The sequence below is a fragment of the Salvelinus namaycush genome, unplaced genomic scaffold (genome assembly GCF_016432855.1).
Source record: "Salvelinus namaycush isolate Seneca unplaced genomic scaffold, SaNama_1.0 Scaffold1940, whole genome shotgun sequence".
NCBI lineage: Eukaryota > Metazoa > Chordata > Actinopteri > Salmoniformes > Salmonidae > Salvelinus > Salvelinus namaycush.
In genome coordinates this window covers 1-17,977 of record NW_024058720.1, presented here as the reverse complement: position 1 = coordinate 17,977, position 17,977 = coordinate 1, and the positions used below count along the sequence as shown (strand labels likewise).

At 42.4% G+C, this 17,977-nt stretch overlaps 1 protein-coding gene across 1 annotated transcript in view; it reads left to right on the top strand.

Moving 5' to 3' along the window:
- LOC120037863 (G protein-coupled receptor kinase 5-like) overlaps positions 1–12,071 on the top strand; it is a 33,045-nt gene extending 20,974 nt beyond the window's left edge. Inside the window, exons 2-4 of the mRNA XM_038983830.1 lie at positions 7,852–7,947; positions 8,118–8,230; positions 11,518–12,071. Coding sequence (XP_038839758.1) covers positions 7,852–7,947; positions 8,118–8,230; positions 11,518–11,751 — 443 coding nt within the window. The 3' untranslated portion in view covers positions 11,752–12,071. The remainder of the gene's footprint in view (positions 1–7,851; positions 7,948–8,117; positions 8,231–11,517) is intronic.
- Positions 12,072–17,977: the final 5,906 nt, after the last annotated feature.

Genomic DNA, 17,977 nt, shown 5'->3' with positions numbered 1-17,977 from the left:
GCTCTAAGGGATATTCAATGTATGCTTTTTTCTCTATCTCATCTACCAATAGGTTCCCTTCTTTGCGAGGCAATCGAAAACCTCCCTGATTTCTGTGTTTGAAATTCACTGCTCAACTGAGGGACCTTACTGATAATGTGTGGGGTTCAGAGATGAGGTAGTCATTCACAATTACACTATTATTGCACACATTGAGTCCATGCAACTTATTATGTGACTTATTAAGCACATTTTTACTCCTGAAATTATTTAAGCTTGACATAACAAAGGGGTTAAATACTTATTGACTCAAGACATTTCAGCTTTTCATGTTTTATTAATTTGTAAACATTTCAAAAAACATAATTCCACTTTTTGACATTATGGGTTATTGTGTGTAGGCCAGTGCCCCCAAAAAATCTAATTTTAATATATTTTAAATTCAGGCTGTAACAACAAAATATGAAAAAATTAAAGGTGTGTGATTACTTTCTAAAGGCACTGCATGTATTCTAATAGGCCCACAATGTGGTTACTTAAGTCCGATTTGGATATATTAGGCTGTTTTCACTGCATAACATATAGAAGTTGTCCTTTTTCAGGTTTAGAAGTGAATGCAAACTCCCATTTGGTTTAAGCTGATTAGCATAGCTAGCATACAGACATTTTGCAGGGAGAATGTGGAGACAGTATTTCCACCCCCCCCCCCCCCCCCCTCCCCCCATGGCCCTTTCCCCCATGTGTTTCCATAGTAAATCCATTGTTTTGATCGAGTTTGAGTGACCCCTTTACCGCATCTATATTGATGGGTACACTTGCTGCTTTTACTTCCTGCTTTTACTTCCTGCTTTGCTCCTATGGGTACACTAACAATAGCCTCCAGTCCACCCATTATGCCATCATTGACTTGAATGGGGATGTGCGGTATATTAATTATATTTCTATGGCAGCATATGCAGTCACCAGGAAAATCACCACGAAATGACCAGGAATAGAGCAAAACATTTGTTTAATTTAGGAAATCTATTCCCACGAATAAAAAAGAGTCGTGATCGTGTCTCAATGCGATCAAAGTAGGAAATTATTGTTATTTACAAATGCACATTTTTGGGGGACTTAGTTGTTGACAATTTGCGGTGTACACATGATTATAATTATGTTCTGGTCCCCCGTCCCGTGGCTGAATCTAGTTTCCTTCCCCTGGTCTAAAATGTCAGGATGTGGTTTTCTAGCAATCACTTTTACATTAGATTGTGAGGTTTGTATTGTGTTGATCGTGTCTGTATTATATATTATTATAGATATCTTTTTTTTACCTATGTTGCCATAACTATGTTTTTTGTTAACTGTGTGTGTGACAGATCCAGTACAGACCTACTGTGCCCGAGGCCTCTCCTGGCCTCCCATCCCACGTAGTCAGGATGAGCTCATTGCCACAAAGTCCACAGTGGAGCTCTCTTCGCTCACATTACTCCTCAAACTTCACTCTCTCTCTCTCTCTCTCTCTCTTACACACACACTTCACAAATGTCCCTTTACTCAGGACAGTAGGATGATGGTACACACCCTCCTCTCTAATTACATTTTTATTTATTTTTATTTAACTAACACTGAAAACGCACACGCGAGTATGATGATGGTAACCCCCTGGTTTCTCTCCAGACAGATGTAGTTCTCTCTGACATTATTTTTACTTTGCTCGGCTCGCGCTGATGATGTCAGAGCTGTAAACCAGAAACATGAAACAAAGGGAGTAGTCCGCATAACCCGCATGGAACAAATTACACTGACGGGTTCCTGTACGCAATGAGCGCGCACCGGAATGTGTGTGTGTAAGAGCAAGTGAGTGAGAGAGTAACACACTATGAGAAAGGGAGCTACAGAATAGAGTGATAGAGGGAGAGAGAGGAAGGGGAGAGGAGAAAGTTTACATAAGACTTTTATGACTATTCATACTTTTACAACCCAACTTTGTCAAACAGAAAGCTACACTAACAAACCCAGACACTGTGCTGCTTAACACAGGCTTTTACTTAACTTAAACATTATACTATGGTTAGAAATTTGAGCATATTCATTTATTATAGTTTCACATCATTTCCACAAAGGCTTAGCACGATCACACAGTGCCAGATGCATTCCATTGCAGACGGTCTTGGAATGTTCAACGTCACCGTTTCCCCTTCATTAAGCAGCAATGGCCTTCTGCCATGGAAGTAACATCAAATGATAACTCGTGAAAGTAATGGGGTCATGTTTTCTGCTCCCACTATGGCGCAGACTTATTGTCATGAAAAGTAAGGTTATTTTGTCTTCCTATCTACATGCTGTAGGTAGCATTGAATGCTAAACACACTTCTGGTGAGGTTGCTACTGTAAAAAATAAAATGTGTTCCCAGAATGGATTTTAGTTTGAAACCATTCTTTGGTTACACTGCTACCATGTAGTTTAATTTCATGCTGTAATGACATACTATGCACTAGAATTATACTGGTAATGTATTTTAAAGTCTCTTTGTCACACTTTAGTGTTAACAACCCTCTAGACGAGCTTCAATGCCATACAACTCTCCTTCTGTGGCCTCCAACTGCTCTTAAATACAAGTAAAACTAAATGCATGCTCTTCAACCGATTGCTGCCCGCACCCGCCCGCCCGACTAGCATCACTACTCTGGACGGTTCTGACTTAGAATATGTGGACAACTACAAATACCTAGGTGTCTGGTTAGACTGTAAACTCTCCTTCCAGACTCACATCAAACATCTCCAAACCAAAGTTAAATCTAGAATTGGCTTCCTATTTCGCAACAAAGCATCCTTCACTCATGCTGCCAAACATACCCTCGTAAAACTGACCATCCTACCGATCCTCGACTTCGGCGATATCATTTACAAAATAGCCTCCAATACCCTACTCAATAAATTGGATGCAGTCTATCACAGTACCATCCGTTTTGTCACCAAAGCCCCATATACTACCCACCACTGCGACCTGTACGCTCTCGTTGGCTGGCCCTCGCTTCATACTCGTCGCCAAACCCACTGGCTCCAGGTCATCTACAAGACCCTGTTAGGTAAAGTCCCCCCTTATCTCAGCTCGCTGGTCACCATAGCAGCACCCACCTGTAGCACGCGCTCCAGCAGGTATATCTCTCTGGTCACCCCAAAGCCAATTCCTCCTTTTGCCGCCTCTCCTTCCAGTTCTCTGCTGCCAACGACTGGAACGAACTACGAAAATCTCTGAAACTGGAAATACTTATCTCCCTCACTAGCTTTAAGCACCAGCTGTCAGAGCAGCTCATAGATTACTGCACCTGTACATAGCCCATCTATAATTTAGCCCAAACAACTACCTCTTCCCCTACTGTATTTATTTTGCTCCTTTGCACCCTATTATTTCTATTTCTACCTTGCACATTCTTCCACTGCAAATCTACCATTCCAGTGTTTTACTTGCTATATTGTATTTACCTCGCCACCATGGCCTTTTCTTTCCTTTACCTCATCTCACCTCATTTGCTAACATTGTATATAGACGTATTTTTCTACTGTATTATTGACTGTATGTTTGTTTTACTCCATGTGTAACTCTGTGTTGTTGTATGTGTCGAACTGCTTTGCTTTATCTTGGCCAGGTCGCAATTGTAAATGAGAACTTGTTCTCAACTTGCCTACCTGGTTAAATAAAGGTGAAATAAATACAAATAAAAAATGATTGTGGGACCCCCCCAATAGCTTCCTCTATGTGTTTCTGTGAATCTGTGTGTGTGCCTGATTTGGTCATTGTTTTAATGTTGTTTGGAATCTGTGAAGTGAATTCATGGAGCCCACCCCTCAACACAGTATTTAGTTTGGGCTCTCTTCGATGGCAGTACTGGCTTGCAAGTAATGTTCTAAGTGTTGGTTCCTGGTTCTGCTGTTTCTTAAGATTCATAGCATCCATTACCTGTACTCTTAGATGGGATCCTCCTAAGGCTGTTTGTTACTGTTAACAATTAACTGCACTGACATGAGTACTGGTAGAGTTTGCTAAGCAGTTATAAATGCTTTCTTTCAAGTGACACACACACACACACAGACACACACAGGCACACACACACACACACACACACACACACACAGGCACACACACACACACACACACACACACAGGCACACACACAGGCACACACACATGCACACACACACACACACACACACACACACACACACACACACACACACACACACACACACACACACACACACACACACACACACACACACACACACACACACACACACACACACACACACACACAGGCACACACAGGCACACACAGGCCTGAGCCTGTTTCTTCATGTAGACTTTGTCCCTGTTAGTTTCAGCTGAACACCAAAGTAAAAGTCACTCAGATACTTTTCAGGTTTCATTTGCCCACAGACACACTTGTTCTTTGTGCTTTGATTAGTAGGTTTTATGTGCTAAAACCACTCAAAGCTTCTCTTGAATGTCTACAACTAGATAGAAAGTATGCAGAAATTATAATGAACGTATATATTTTTAAGTAATTGCCCTTTTTTTCTGGCCTGCAAACAAATCAATCCCCAAAAATCTGTGCGGCCCCCCCTTTGAATTTCTAAAACGAGCCAAAACGTTTTTCCCACCGCTGGTACAGTAGATGCAGAGGGAAGGAGGGGTATTGTGGTCAAGTACATCCATACAGGATTTACCCTAGTGTTTTACCCAATTTACCCTAGTGTTTTACCCAATTTACCCTAGTGTTTTACCCAATTTACCCTAATGTTTTACCCAATTTACCCTAATGTTTTACCCAATTTACCCTAGTGTTTTACCCAAAAGGATCAGACTTTTATGTTTCCACCTACGCAGGCCGACACCCCTGTCGTCTGACTGGGTCATGGCTTCGGTGGACCTGCTCTCACCTGGGGCCAAAGCCAGGCCACTGGTACTTTTAACCTTGCATTTACATAACAATGGCTAACTGTGAACTTTAACATCTCACAAAGCAACTATTTTGATTATGCAGAGGTTGTTGATTCTGCTCTTACAGTGGTGTTACAGTGTAACAACAGCATGGTGTTGTATTGAAAGACAGGGTGGAGGGCCAAGCTATTTACACTATCTTTCTTACACCTGTTTATTCATTGTAAATCCATGAAGGGAATGAATGAGAAAACACTGTGGAGAAGGAGAGAGAATTAGATATGTTGTAATTCTCTATTTGATGGGCCTCATTCAGTTATGAGCCTCGTAGACCATATGTTTACCATCTATGATATGATGTCCACCATAGTCTCTTGCTCTAACCAGCCTAGCCTTCTGATAAGCTTGACTGCGTCTCACCTGTCTGTCACTTATTCATTAGTTTCCCCCATTTGAATCATAAAGAGTCGTATTTCTGTTCTCTGAGAAGTTGTGTGAACGTAGCTAGGGAAGTGGGCTGGGATATGAATGTCATAGTTACTGTTGCTTAGGCCCAATAGTTATTTTGGGATGTTTAAGGTCAGGGTTAATAATTCACTAGTTACACCTGTTGACTTGATGGAGTTCCATCTCCATTATATTCCATGTGACCCAACCAGGAACATCTCTGGGTCCTAGTTATAGCCTATCTGTTTTTCCTGGTCAGGGCATGTGTTGCCTGAAGGCTTACCTCTGCAAGGGTTCCACTACATAGCTTTCACCTGTCAAGTCAATGTCAGTTCAGTGAGGTGAAGGAGGGGAGGAGGGAGGCCCATTGTATAACCATGTTTAGACTGAGGTCTGAGGGGGGAGGGAGGCCCATTGTGTGACCATGTTTAGACTGAGGTCTGAGGGGGGAGGGAGACCCATTGTGTAACCATGTTTAGACTGAGGTCTGAGGAGAGGAGGGAGACCCATTGTGTAACCCAGTTTAGACTGACGTCTGAGGAGAGGAGGGAGGCCCATTGTGTAACCATGTTTAGACTAACGTCTGAGGAGAGGAGGGAGGCCCATTGTGTAACCATGTTTAGACTGACGTCTGAGGAGAGGAGGGAGGACCATTGTGTAACCCAGTTTAGACTGACGTCTGAGGGGAGGAGGGAGACCCATTGTGTAACCCAGTTTAGACTGAGGTCTGAGGGGAGAAGGGAGGCCTGTTGTGTAACCCAGTTTAGACTGAGGTCTGAGGGGAGAAGGGAGACCCATTGTGTAACCCAGTTTAGACTGAGGTCTGAGGGGAGGAGGGAGGCCTGTTGTGTAACCCAGTTTAGACTGAGGTCTGAGGGGAGGAGGGAGGCCTGTTGTGTAACCCAGTTTAGACTGACGTCTGAGGGGAGAAGGGAGACCCATTGTGTAACCCAGATTAGACTGAGGTCTGAGGGGAGGAGGGAGGCCTGTTGTGTAACCCAGTTTAGACTGACGTCTGAGGGGAGGAGGGAGGCCTGTTGTGTAACCCAGTTTAGACTGAGGTCTGAGGGGAGGAGGGAGACCCATTGTGTAACCCAGTTTAGACTGATGTCTGAGGGGAGGAGGGAGGCCTGTTGTGTAACCCAGTTTAGACTGACGTCTGAGGGGAGAAGGGAGACCCATTGTGTAACCCAGATTAGACTGAGGTCTGAGGGGAGGAGGGAGGCCTGTTGTGTAACCCAGTTTAGACTGACGTCTGAGGGGAGGAGGGAGGCCTGTTGTGTAACCCAGTTTAGACTGAGGTCTGAGGGGAGGAGGGAGGCCCATTGTGTAACCCAGTTTAGACTGAGGTCTGAGGGGAGAAGGGAGACCCATTGTGTAACCCAGTTTAAACTGAGGTCTGAGGGGAGAAGGGAGACCCATTGTGTAACCCAGTTTAGACTGACGTCTGAGGGGAGGAGGGAGGCCTGTTGTGTAACCCAGTTTAGACTGAGGTCTGAGGGGAGAAGGGAGGCCTGTTGTGTAACCCAGTTTAAACTGAGGTCTGAGGGGAGGAGGGAGACCCATTGTGTAACCCAGGTTAGACTGATGCCTGAGGGGAGGGTCTGTGGCAGCAGTCAGTGTGCAAGAAAGAGATGGGGGGGTTAGTAAAGAGGAAAGGGATGTGAAAGCTGCTAAAGCGTTTACACACAGTGAGTGGTTAACACATTACATACTTGTTGAAGCGTTCCTGGATTATTGATTAAAGATGTCCATCTGTCTGTAGCCCTCGCTCTCTCCTCTACCGCTCTCTCGCTCTCCATCTCTCTCCCTCTCATACCAGACTATCCCACACAATGTGAGTGTGAGACAAGGAAGGGCAAACCTAGCGAACATTAGCACCATTTCAGTAGCAAACATGGTTAATCATATGATATTGATGCGTGTGTGTGAGAGCCCTCTGCTGGAAGCATATTCAGGGTTATTTAGTGATGGAATCTGCTTTGGCCAAGCTCTATGTTCCGATGGGAATCTGCCTGGCTGGGATGGATTCTCTGTTAAACACACACGCACACTGTTCTGCCTCGGGGTGGCCACATTCCCCGCCGCATTACACAGAGGACGAAAAGAAAAGGGAGAGAAGGGATTTGGAGAGGAAGTGAGACATAATGTATAAATTATACATAAACACAATGGCTATGAGTTCATTCAGAGCCCTGATCTGCACTCATTTGTCAGTTGCAGAGCTCTCCATCTCTTTCTCTCTTTGCGTGCGTGCGTGCGTGTGTGCGCCTCACCAACAACTGATATGTTCTATGCTGTGTGTGTGTGTGTGTGTGTGTGTGTGTGTGTGTGTGTGTGTGTGTGTGTGTGTGTGTGTGTGTGTGTGTGTGTGTGTGTGTGTGTGTGTGTGTGTGTGTGTGTGTGTGTGTGTGTGTGTGTGTGTAAGCACAGAACCTCAGTTGTTGGTGCTGTAGTTGATCATCCCCCTCATCCCTTGTTTTCTCTCTCTCTGCAGGTGGAGGTGGGAAGCGGAAAGGGAGGAGTAAGAAATGGAAGGAGATCCTTCGCTTCCCCCACATCAGCCAATGCACTGAGCTGGGCAACAGCATCGGTACATTACTGTGTCTGCGTCTGTGTGTGTGTTTTTGCAAGTATTATTTGTAAATGTGCCTAGGTCTATCCAAATGTGTGTGTGTGTGTGTGTGTGTGTGTGTGTGTGTGTGTGTGTGTGTGTGTGTGTGTGTGTGTGTGTGTGTGTGTGTGTGTGTGTGTTTCTGGCAGATCGGGACTACATAAGCCTGTGTGAGAAGCAGCCCATCGGCAGACTGCTGTTCCGCCTGTACTGTGAGACCAGACCTGAATTGCTACGATGCATCCACCTACTGGACGCCATGGTAACACACACACTTTTAAATGCACTCACTTGGATTAAAAACTATCTCAAAAAATGACTGATCATGTTCAGTTGACTGATAGAAGATAATCAAATTGAGAAGTGATTATACTAACAGCCTCCCCTTCACTCAGTGACCTCCAGATGACAGGTTTTACATTGTACAGAAGAAATTGTAGAGAATTGTAGAGAATCAAACCCAATATCAACAGTGGCCCGCAGCCTCCCCATGATCATGTGACTGGATGAGAGGATTGTTTCTGGTCAGACCCCCCTTCCCATCTGCACCCCTTCCCATCTGCACCCCTTCCCATCTGCACCCCTTCCCATCTGCACCACTGCCCATCTGCACCACTTTCCACCAACTTAAAAATGACCATCACCATCAGAGGGAAGTTACCTTCACACACACTAGACATGCATTTGTAGTCACACACACTAGATCTGAGGGTAAAACACAATGTTATGAGAAAGAAGAGATGATGAAATCAGACATCTAGATTCCATCACCCAAATAATCTTGTGGGGTCGTTTTTTTGTGAGAGAGAAACAGATACTATACTGTATAAGCTAGGACAAGAGAGAGAAGGAGAGAGGGAAGGAAGGAATGTGCCTGGGGTCCCTGTGGTTCCTCTGACGTCAGTGCAGAGGGAGGGAGAGGGGTATGTGTGATTGCTGGCGAATTATGATTGGCTATTGTTGGCCAAAGTATGTATGCGTTGACACACACACACACACACACACACACACACACACACACACACACACACACACACACACACACACACACACACACACACACACACACACACACACACACACACACACAACTACACAGAATGAGCTTCCCAATTGTTACCCCTAGGGGTTAGCTGAAGGGAAATGGAGACGCCCCCTTGGCTTTTTGGCAGACTTGTGTATACACCCTTATACACACACACACACACACACACACACACACACACACACACACACACACACACACACACACACACACACACACACACACACACACACACACACACACACACACACACACCCCCCCCCCCACTAAGGTCAGAGGGACAGATCTAATCACAGAAGTCTGGCCTTTTCACCCCACACCTTTCTTTCTATGGCTCAGTTTCTTTCTCTCTCTGTTTCTTTCTATGGCTCTGTTTCTCTTTCTTTCTCTCTCTTTGTATCTCTTTCTTTCTCTCTCTCTGTTTCCCTCTCTCTGTATCTCTCTCGTTGTATCTCTTTCTTTCTTTCCCTCTCTGTGTTTCCCTCTCTCTTTCTTTCTCTCTCTGTTTCTCTTTCTCTCTTTCTATGGCTCTGTTTCTCTTTCTCTCTTTCTTTCTATGGCTCTGTTTCTATGGTTCTGTTTCTATGGCTCTGTTTCTCTCTCTCTGTTTCTCTCTCTCTCTGTTTATATGGCTCTGTTTCTCTCTCTCTGTTTCTATGGCTCTGTTTCTCTCTCTCTGTTTCCCTCTCTCTGTTTCTCTCTCTCTCTGTATCTCTATCTTTGTATCTCTCTCTTTCTTTCCCTCTCTCTGTTTCCCTCTTTCTTTCTCTCTCTGTTTCTCTTTCTCTCTTTCTTTCTATGGCTCTGTTTCTCCCTCTGTTTCTCTTTCTCTCTTTCTTTCTATGGCTCTGTTTCTCCCTCTTTCTCTTTCTCTCTTTCTTTCTATGGCTCTATTTCTCTCTCTGTTTCTCTTTCTCTCTTTCTTTCTATGGCTCTGTTTCTCTCTTTGATTCTCACTCTCTTTCTTTCTATGGCCCTGTTACTCTCTCTGTTTCTCTCGGTTTCTATGGCTCTGTTTCTCTTTCTCTGTTTCTATGGCTCTGTTTCTATGGCTCTGTTTCTCTCTCTCTGTTTCTCTCTCTGTGTTTCTCTCTCTGTGTTTCTCTCTCTCTATTTCTCTCTCTGTTTCTATGGCTCTGTTTCTCTCTCTCTGTTTCTATGACTCTGTTTCTCTCTCTCTCTTTCTCTTTCTTTCTCTCTCTCTCTCTGTTTCCCTCTCTCTGTTTCTCTCTCTCTGTATCTCTCTCTTTGTACCTCTCTCTTTCTTTCCCTCTCTCTTTCTTTCTCTCTCTGTTTCTCTTTCTCTCTTTCTTTCTATGGCTCTGTTTCTCCCTCTGTTTATCTTTCTCTCTTTCTTTCTATGGCTCTGTTTCTCTCTTTGATTCTCACTCTCTTTCTTTCTATGGCTCTGTTACTCTCTCTGTTTCTCTCTCTTTCTATGGCTCTGTTTCTCTTTCTCTCGGTTTCTATGGCTCTGTTTCTCTCTCTGTTTCTCGTTCTCTGTTTCTCTCTCTCTGTTTCTCTCTCTGTTTCCATGGCTCTGTTTCTCTTTCTCTCTGTTTCCAAGGCTCTGTTTCTCTCTCTCTGTTTCTCTCTCTCTGTTTCTCTCTCTCTGTTTCTCTCTCTCTTCTTTCTTTCTATGGCTCTGTTTCTCTCTCTCTGTTTCTTTCCCTCTGTTTCCCTCTCTCTTTCTTTCTCTCTCTGTTTCTCTCTCTCTGTTTCTCTTTCTTTCTCTCTCTCTCTGTTTCCCTCTCTCTGTTTCTCTCTCTGTGTATCTCTCTCTTTGTACCTCTCTCTTTCTTTCCCTCTCTCTTTCTTTCTCTCTCTGTTTCTCTTTCTCTCTTTCTTTCTATGGCTCTGTTTCTCCCTCTGTTTCTCTTTCTCTCTTTCTTTCCATGGCTCTGTTTCTCCCTCTGTTTCTCTTTCTCTCTTTCTTTCTATGGCTCTGTTTCTCTCTCTGATTCTCACTCTCTTTCTTTCTATGGCTCTGTTTATCTCTCTCTGTGTTTCTCTCTCTGTTTCTATGGCTCTGTTTCTCTCTCTCTGTTTCTTTCTTTCTATGCCTCTGTTTCTCTCTGTCTGTGTCTCAGAACAGAGTAGATCACTCTAGAGTGTGCCACAGCCTGGGTCAGGAGAGAAACTCTAGACGTGTGTGTGTGTGTGTGTGTGTGTGTGTGTGTGTGTGTGTGTGTGTGTGTGTGTGTGTGTGTGTGTGTGTGTGTGTGTGTGTGTGTGTGTGTGTGTGTGTGTGTGTGTGTGTGTGTGTGTTGGAAAGCTGGTGATGCTGGTCTGACACACTGTGACACTCCAGGACCTCATGGAATCCTGCCGTGTTGACTATGTGGTTGCCAGGCAACGCAGGATCACATATGGAGTATAGAGAGTGTCTGTTAATAACAGATTGTGGGTTAAAGAGGTGTATGTGTGTGTGTGTGTGTGTGTGTGTGTGTGTGTGTGTGTGTGTGTGTGTGTGTGTGTGTGTGTGGTGTGTGTGTGTGTTTCAGGGCAGGTGGGCTAGTGGAGAGTCTTGCGTAATGGGGATTAAGGAGGGAGAGAATGATCAGGGAGTGAAGGAGTTTCACCGATGCCCAGATCAGCTGACCTACTCACCTCGAGACTATCCCCCGGCCCTAGCAATGCCCAGATCAGCTGACCTACTCACCTCGAGACTATCCTCCGGCCCTAGCAATGCTGAACCACACTCAATACTCTCACACTCGTGGCTGATATATGATTGATTGATTGTTGTACACCAATGGCGAAGGGGCATAAAGATGGCGGTCCCCATGTACTTACTACAAATGCCTTGTTTGTTCAGATCGCCGTGTTGTACATTGCTCTCCGTTACTCTTTTTTGTATGGGCATTAGCTCAGTTTACATGATCCTGATTCTAGCTCCAAGATGGCGGTAATTTGAAAAAATGAACAAGTAGATTGTGCTGATTTACTGGCACATTGAACCATGTTGCACGCCGTAGGTTAGAAACTCTGAGTAGTGCTAAAACAATTATTTACTGGTGTTTTACCCAATAAATGACTGGGAGTTTATTTATATAGAGTGTGCAACTCTCTTCATTTATTTTTCTAGTGCTAAAACAATGACATCATATCTGAATTTCTCCATCTGTATACACCTTTACCACCGTTGGTGCCCAGCCGTATGGGCTTAGAAGACATCAAATCAAGAATGTGTGCTGTGCACAAAGCACATGTTTGATTCAGAGGGGTTGGGTTAAATGCGGTAGACACATTTCAGTTGGATGCATTCAGTACCACTGACTAGGTATCTCCCTTCACATTAAACAAATCAATTGCATTTAACAATTAAATGCATAATTAGCACTCGTAACAAAGTACAGTTTTCACCTTGTCACACTACACAAACAATACACTTCTCCCTCTCCTATATCTGAGCTACTAAGGGTATAGATAATGACTGATCATTTTCAAGTTAAGGCAGTCCACACTGTCTAGTCGCATGTTGCATGTTTGCACAACACTGATAGCCACACAATAATGTCTATCATTCAAAACATGGTTTAGTCCATACATTGCCCGTGATTATGGAATATTATTGTATGTACCAGTCAGACCTCGGTCAAAATAGTATACTGTTTTCTTTCAAATGCTACAGTTGCTTAGCTTACTTTACCCAGCATGCCAGTTGGATTTGGTTTGCACTTTTGGGACTATTCCATTGGTTGCATTATGCGATACATTGCTAGTGCATGACGTATTTCAAAGAAAACTAATCATATTTGGAACCAGGTCTGATATGTACTGTCAGTGTTTAATAATGGGATGTTGTGTTGAACCAGGTCTGATATGTACTGTCAGTGTTTAATAATGGGATGTTGTGGTGAACCAGGTCTGATATGTACTGTCAGTGTTTAATAATGGGATGTTGTGTTGAACCAGGTCTGATATGTACTGTCAGTGTTTAATAATGGGATGTTGTGTTGAGCCAGGTCTGATATGTACTGTCAGTGTTTAATAATGGGATGTTGTGGTGAACCAGGTCTGATATGTACTGTCAGTGTTTAATAATGGGATGTTGTGTTGAACCAGGTCTGATATGTACTGTCAGTGTTTAATAATGGGATGTTGTGTTGAGCCAGGTCTGATATGTACTGTCAGTGTTTAATAATGGGATGTTGTGGTGAACCAGGTCTGATATGTGCTGTCAGTGTTTAATAATGGGATGTTGTGTTGAACCAGGTCTGATATGTACTGTCAGTGTTTAATAATGGGATGTTGTGTTGAGCCAGGTCTGATATGTACTGTCAGTGTTTAATAATGGGATGTTATGTTGAACCAGGTCTGATATGTACTGTCAGTGTTTAATAATGGGATGTTATGTTGAGCCAGGTCTGATATGTACTGTCAGTGTTTAATAATGGGATGTTGTGTTGAGCCAGGTCTGATATATACTGTCAGTGTTTAATAATGGGATGTTATGTTGAACCAGGTCTGATATGTACTGTCAGTGTTTAATAATGGGATGTTGTGGTGAACCAGGTCTGTTATGTACTGTCAGTGTTTAATAATGGGATGTTGTGGTGAACCAGGTCTGATATGTACTGTCAGTGTATAATAATGGGATGTTGTGTTGAGCCAGGTCTGATATGTACTGTCAGTGTTTAATAATGGGATGTTGTGGTGAACCAGGTCTGATATGTACTGTCAGTGTTTAATAATGGGATGTTGTGTTGAACCAGGTCTGATATGTACTGTCAGTGTTTAATAATGGGATGTTGTGGTGAACCAGGTCTGATAGTCTATGCGCTGTCAGTGTTTAATAATGGGATGTTGTGTTGAACCAGGTCTGATGTGTACTTACAAAAAAAGTTGAAGCTGAAATTGGGATTTTATTTTAGGAATAAGGCCTGTTTTTCTTTTGAAGCCAGAAGGAGGCTAGTATCAGCTACATTTATGCCTTTACTAGACTATGGGGATATTTTATATATGAATGCTTCCGCTCAGTGTTTGAGATCAATTGACACTCTTTACCATGGCACTTTGAGATTTATTTTAAACTGCAAAACCCTTACGCACCACTGCACTTTGTATACCAGGGTTGGCTGGCCTTCTCTAGTCACTCGTAGGCTCAGTCACTGGTATACTTTTATTTACAAAGCCATTTTGGGTTTACTACCTTTTTATTTGGGCATTTTTATTGTTCAGAAATGTGGTGAGTACTCTCTTCGTTCGCTGGACTTTATCCTGCTAACTGTTCCAAATGTCCGAACTGAATTTGATTAAAGGGCTTTTATGTACTCTGCGCCATCGTCTTGGAACACCTTAAAAAATACTTTTAAACTGGAAGAACTTGTCCCGATTGGTGTTTTTAAATCACTGATGAAGGATTTTGAGGCTGATTCCCTGACCTGTCAATGTTTTTAATTTGCTGTTTTTGATTTTGTTATACTCTTGTGAATTCAATGGTTTTTGCTAGATTACTTTTAGTTTTTCATGTTGTCTGTCTGTAATTTTTGTAATGACTTGGTGCTGCCTATCTTGGCCAGGACGTTCTTGAAAAGGGGATTTTAAATCTCAATGAGCACTTCCTGGTTAAATAAAGGTTAAATACAAATAAAATAAAATACTGTCCGTGTTTAATAATGGGATGTTGTGTTGAGCCAGGTCTGATATGTACTGTCAGTGTTTAATAATGGGATGTTGTGTTGAACCAGGTCTGATATGTACTGTCAGTGTTTAATAATGGGATGTTGTGGTGACCTGGTCTGATATGTACTGTCAGTGTTTAATAATGGGATGTTGTGTTGAACCAGGTCTGATATGTACTGTCAGTGTTTAATAATGGGATGTTGTGTTGAGCCAGGTCTGATATGTACTGTCAGTGTTTAATAATGGGATGTTGTGGTGAACCAGGTCTGATATGTACTGTCAGTGTTTAATAATGGGATGTTGTGTTGAACCAGGTCTGATATGTACTGTCAGTGTTTAATAATGGGATGTTGTGTTGAGCCAGGTCTGATATGTACTGTCAGTGTTTAATAATGGGATGTTGTGGTGAACCAGGTCTGATATGTGCTGTCAGTGTTTAATAATGGGATGTTGTGTTGAGCCAGGTCTGATATGTACTGTCAGTGTTTAATAATGGGATGTTATGTTGAGCCAGGTCTGATATGTACTGTCAGTGTTTAATAATGGGATGTTGTGTTGAGCCAGGTCTGATATATACTGTCAGTGTTTAATAATGGGATGTTATGTTGAACCAGGTCTGATATGTACTGTCAGTGTTTAATAATGGGATGTTGTGGTGAACCAGGTCTGATATGTACTGTCAGTGTATAATAATGGGATGTTGTGTTGAGCCAGGTCTGATATGTACTGTCAGTGTTTAATAATGGGATGTTGTGGTGAACCAGGTCTGATATGTACTGTCAGTGTTTAATAATGGGATGTTGTGTTGAGCCAGGTCTGATATGTACTGTCAGTGTTTAATAATGGGATGTTGTGTTGAACCAGGTCTGATAGTCTATACGCTGTCAGTGTTTAATAATGGGATGTTGTGTTGAACTAGGTGTGATGTGTACTTACAAAAAAAGTTGAAGCTGAAATTGGGATTTTATTTTAGGAATAAGGCCTGTTTTTCTTTTGAAGCCAGAAGGAGGCTAGTATCAGCTACATTTATGCCTTTACTAGACTATGGGGATATTTTATATATGAATGCTTCCGCTCAGTGTTTGAGATCAATTGACACTCTTTACCATGGCACTTTGAGATTTATTTTAAACTGCAAAACCCTTACGCACCACTGCACTTTGTATACCAGGGTTGGCTGGCCTTCTCTAGTCACTCGTAGGCTCAGTCACTGGTATACTTTTATTTACAAAGCCATTTTGGGTTTACTACCTTTTTATTTGGGCATTTTTATTGTTCAGAAATGTGGTGAGTACTCTCTTCGTTCGCTGGACTTTATCCTGCTAACTGTTCCAAATGTCCGAACTGAATTTGATTAAAGGGCTTTTATGTACTCTGCGCCATCGTCTTGGAACACCTTAAAAAATACTTTTAAACTGGAAGAACTTGTCCCGATTGGTGTTTTTAAATCACTGATGAAGGATTTTGAGGCTGATTCCCTGACCTGTCAATGTTTTTAATTTGCTGTTTTTGATTTTGTTATACTCTTGTGAATTCAATGGTTTTTGCTAGATTACTTTTAGTTTTTCATGTTGTCTGTCTGTAATTTTTGTAATGACTTGGTGCTGCCTATCTTGGCCAGGACGTTCTTGAAAAGGGGATTTTAAATCTCAATGAGCACTTCCTGGTTAAATAAAGGTTAAATACAAATAAAATAAAATACTGTCCGTGTTTAATAATGAGATGTTGTGTTGAGCCAGGTCTGATATGTACTGTCAGTGTTTAATAATGGGATGTTGTGGTGACCCGGTCTGATATGTACTGTCAGTGTTTAATAATGGGATGTTGTGTTGAACCAGGTCTGATATGTACTGTCAGTGTTTAATAATGGGATGTTGTGGTGACCCGGTCTGATATGTACTGTCAGTGTTTAATAATGGGATGTTGTGTTGAACCAGGTCTGATATGTACTGTCAGTGTTTAATAATGGGATGTTGTGTTGAGCCAGGTCTGATATGTACTGTCAGTGTTTAATAATGGGATGTTTTGGTGAACCAGGTCTGATATGTACTGTCCGTGTTTAATAATGGGATGTTGTGTTGAACCAGGTCTGATATGTACTGTCAGTGTTTAATAATGGGATGTTGTGTTGAACCAGGTCTGATATGTACTGTCAGTGTTTAATAATGGGATGTTGTGTTGAACCAGGTCTGATATGTACTGTCAGTGTTTAATAATGGGATGTTGTGTTGAACCAGGTCTGATATGTACTGTCAGTGTTTAATAATGGGATGTTGTGGTGAACCAGGTCTGATATGTACTGTCCGTGTTTAATAATGGGATGTTGTGTTGAACCAGGTCTGATATGTACTGTCAGTGTTTAATAATGGGATGTTGTGTTGAACCAGGTCTGATATGTACTGTCAGTGTTTAATAATGGGATGTTGTGTTGAACCAGGTCTGATATGTACTGTCAGTGTTTAATAATGGGATGTTGTGTTGAACCAGGTCTGATATGTACTGTCAGTGTTTAATAATGGGATGTTGTGTTGAGCCAGGTCTGATATGTACTGTCAGTGTTTAATAATGGGATGTTGTGGTGAACCAGGTCTGATATGTACTGTCAGTGTTTAATAATGGGATGTTGTGTTGAACCAGGTCTGATATGTACTGTCAGTGTTTAATAATGGGATGTTGTGTTGAGCCAGGTCTGATATGTACTGTCAGTGTTTAATAATGGGATGTTGTGGTGAACCAGGTCTGATATGTGCTGTCAGTGTTTAATAATGGGATGTTGTGTTGAGCCAGGTCTGATATGTACTGTCAGTGTTTAATAATGGGATGTTATGTTGAGCCAGGTCTGATATGTACTGTCAGTGTTTAATAATAGGATGTTGTGTTGAGCCAGGTCTGATATATACTGTCAGTGTTTAATAATGGGATGTTATGTTGAACCAGGTCTGATATGTACTGTCAGTGTTTAATAATGGGATGTTGTGGTGAACCAGGTCTGTTATGTACTGTCAGTGTTTAATAATGGGATGTTGTGTTGAGCCAGGTCTGATATGTACTGTCAGTGTTTAATAATGGGATGTTGTGGTGAACCAGGTCTGATATGTACTGTCAGTGTTTAATAATGGGATGTTGTGGTGAACCAGGTCTGTTATGTACTGTCAGTGTTTAATAATGGGATGTTGTGGTGAACCAGGTCTGATATGTACTGTCAGTGTATAATAATGGGATGTTGTGTTGAGCCAGGTCTGATATGTACTGTCAGTGTTTAATAATGGGATGTTGTGGTGAACCAGGTCTGATAATGTACTGTCAGTGTTTAATAATGGGATGTTGTGTTGAGCC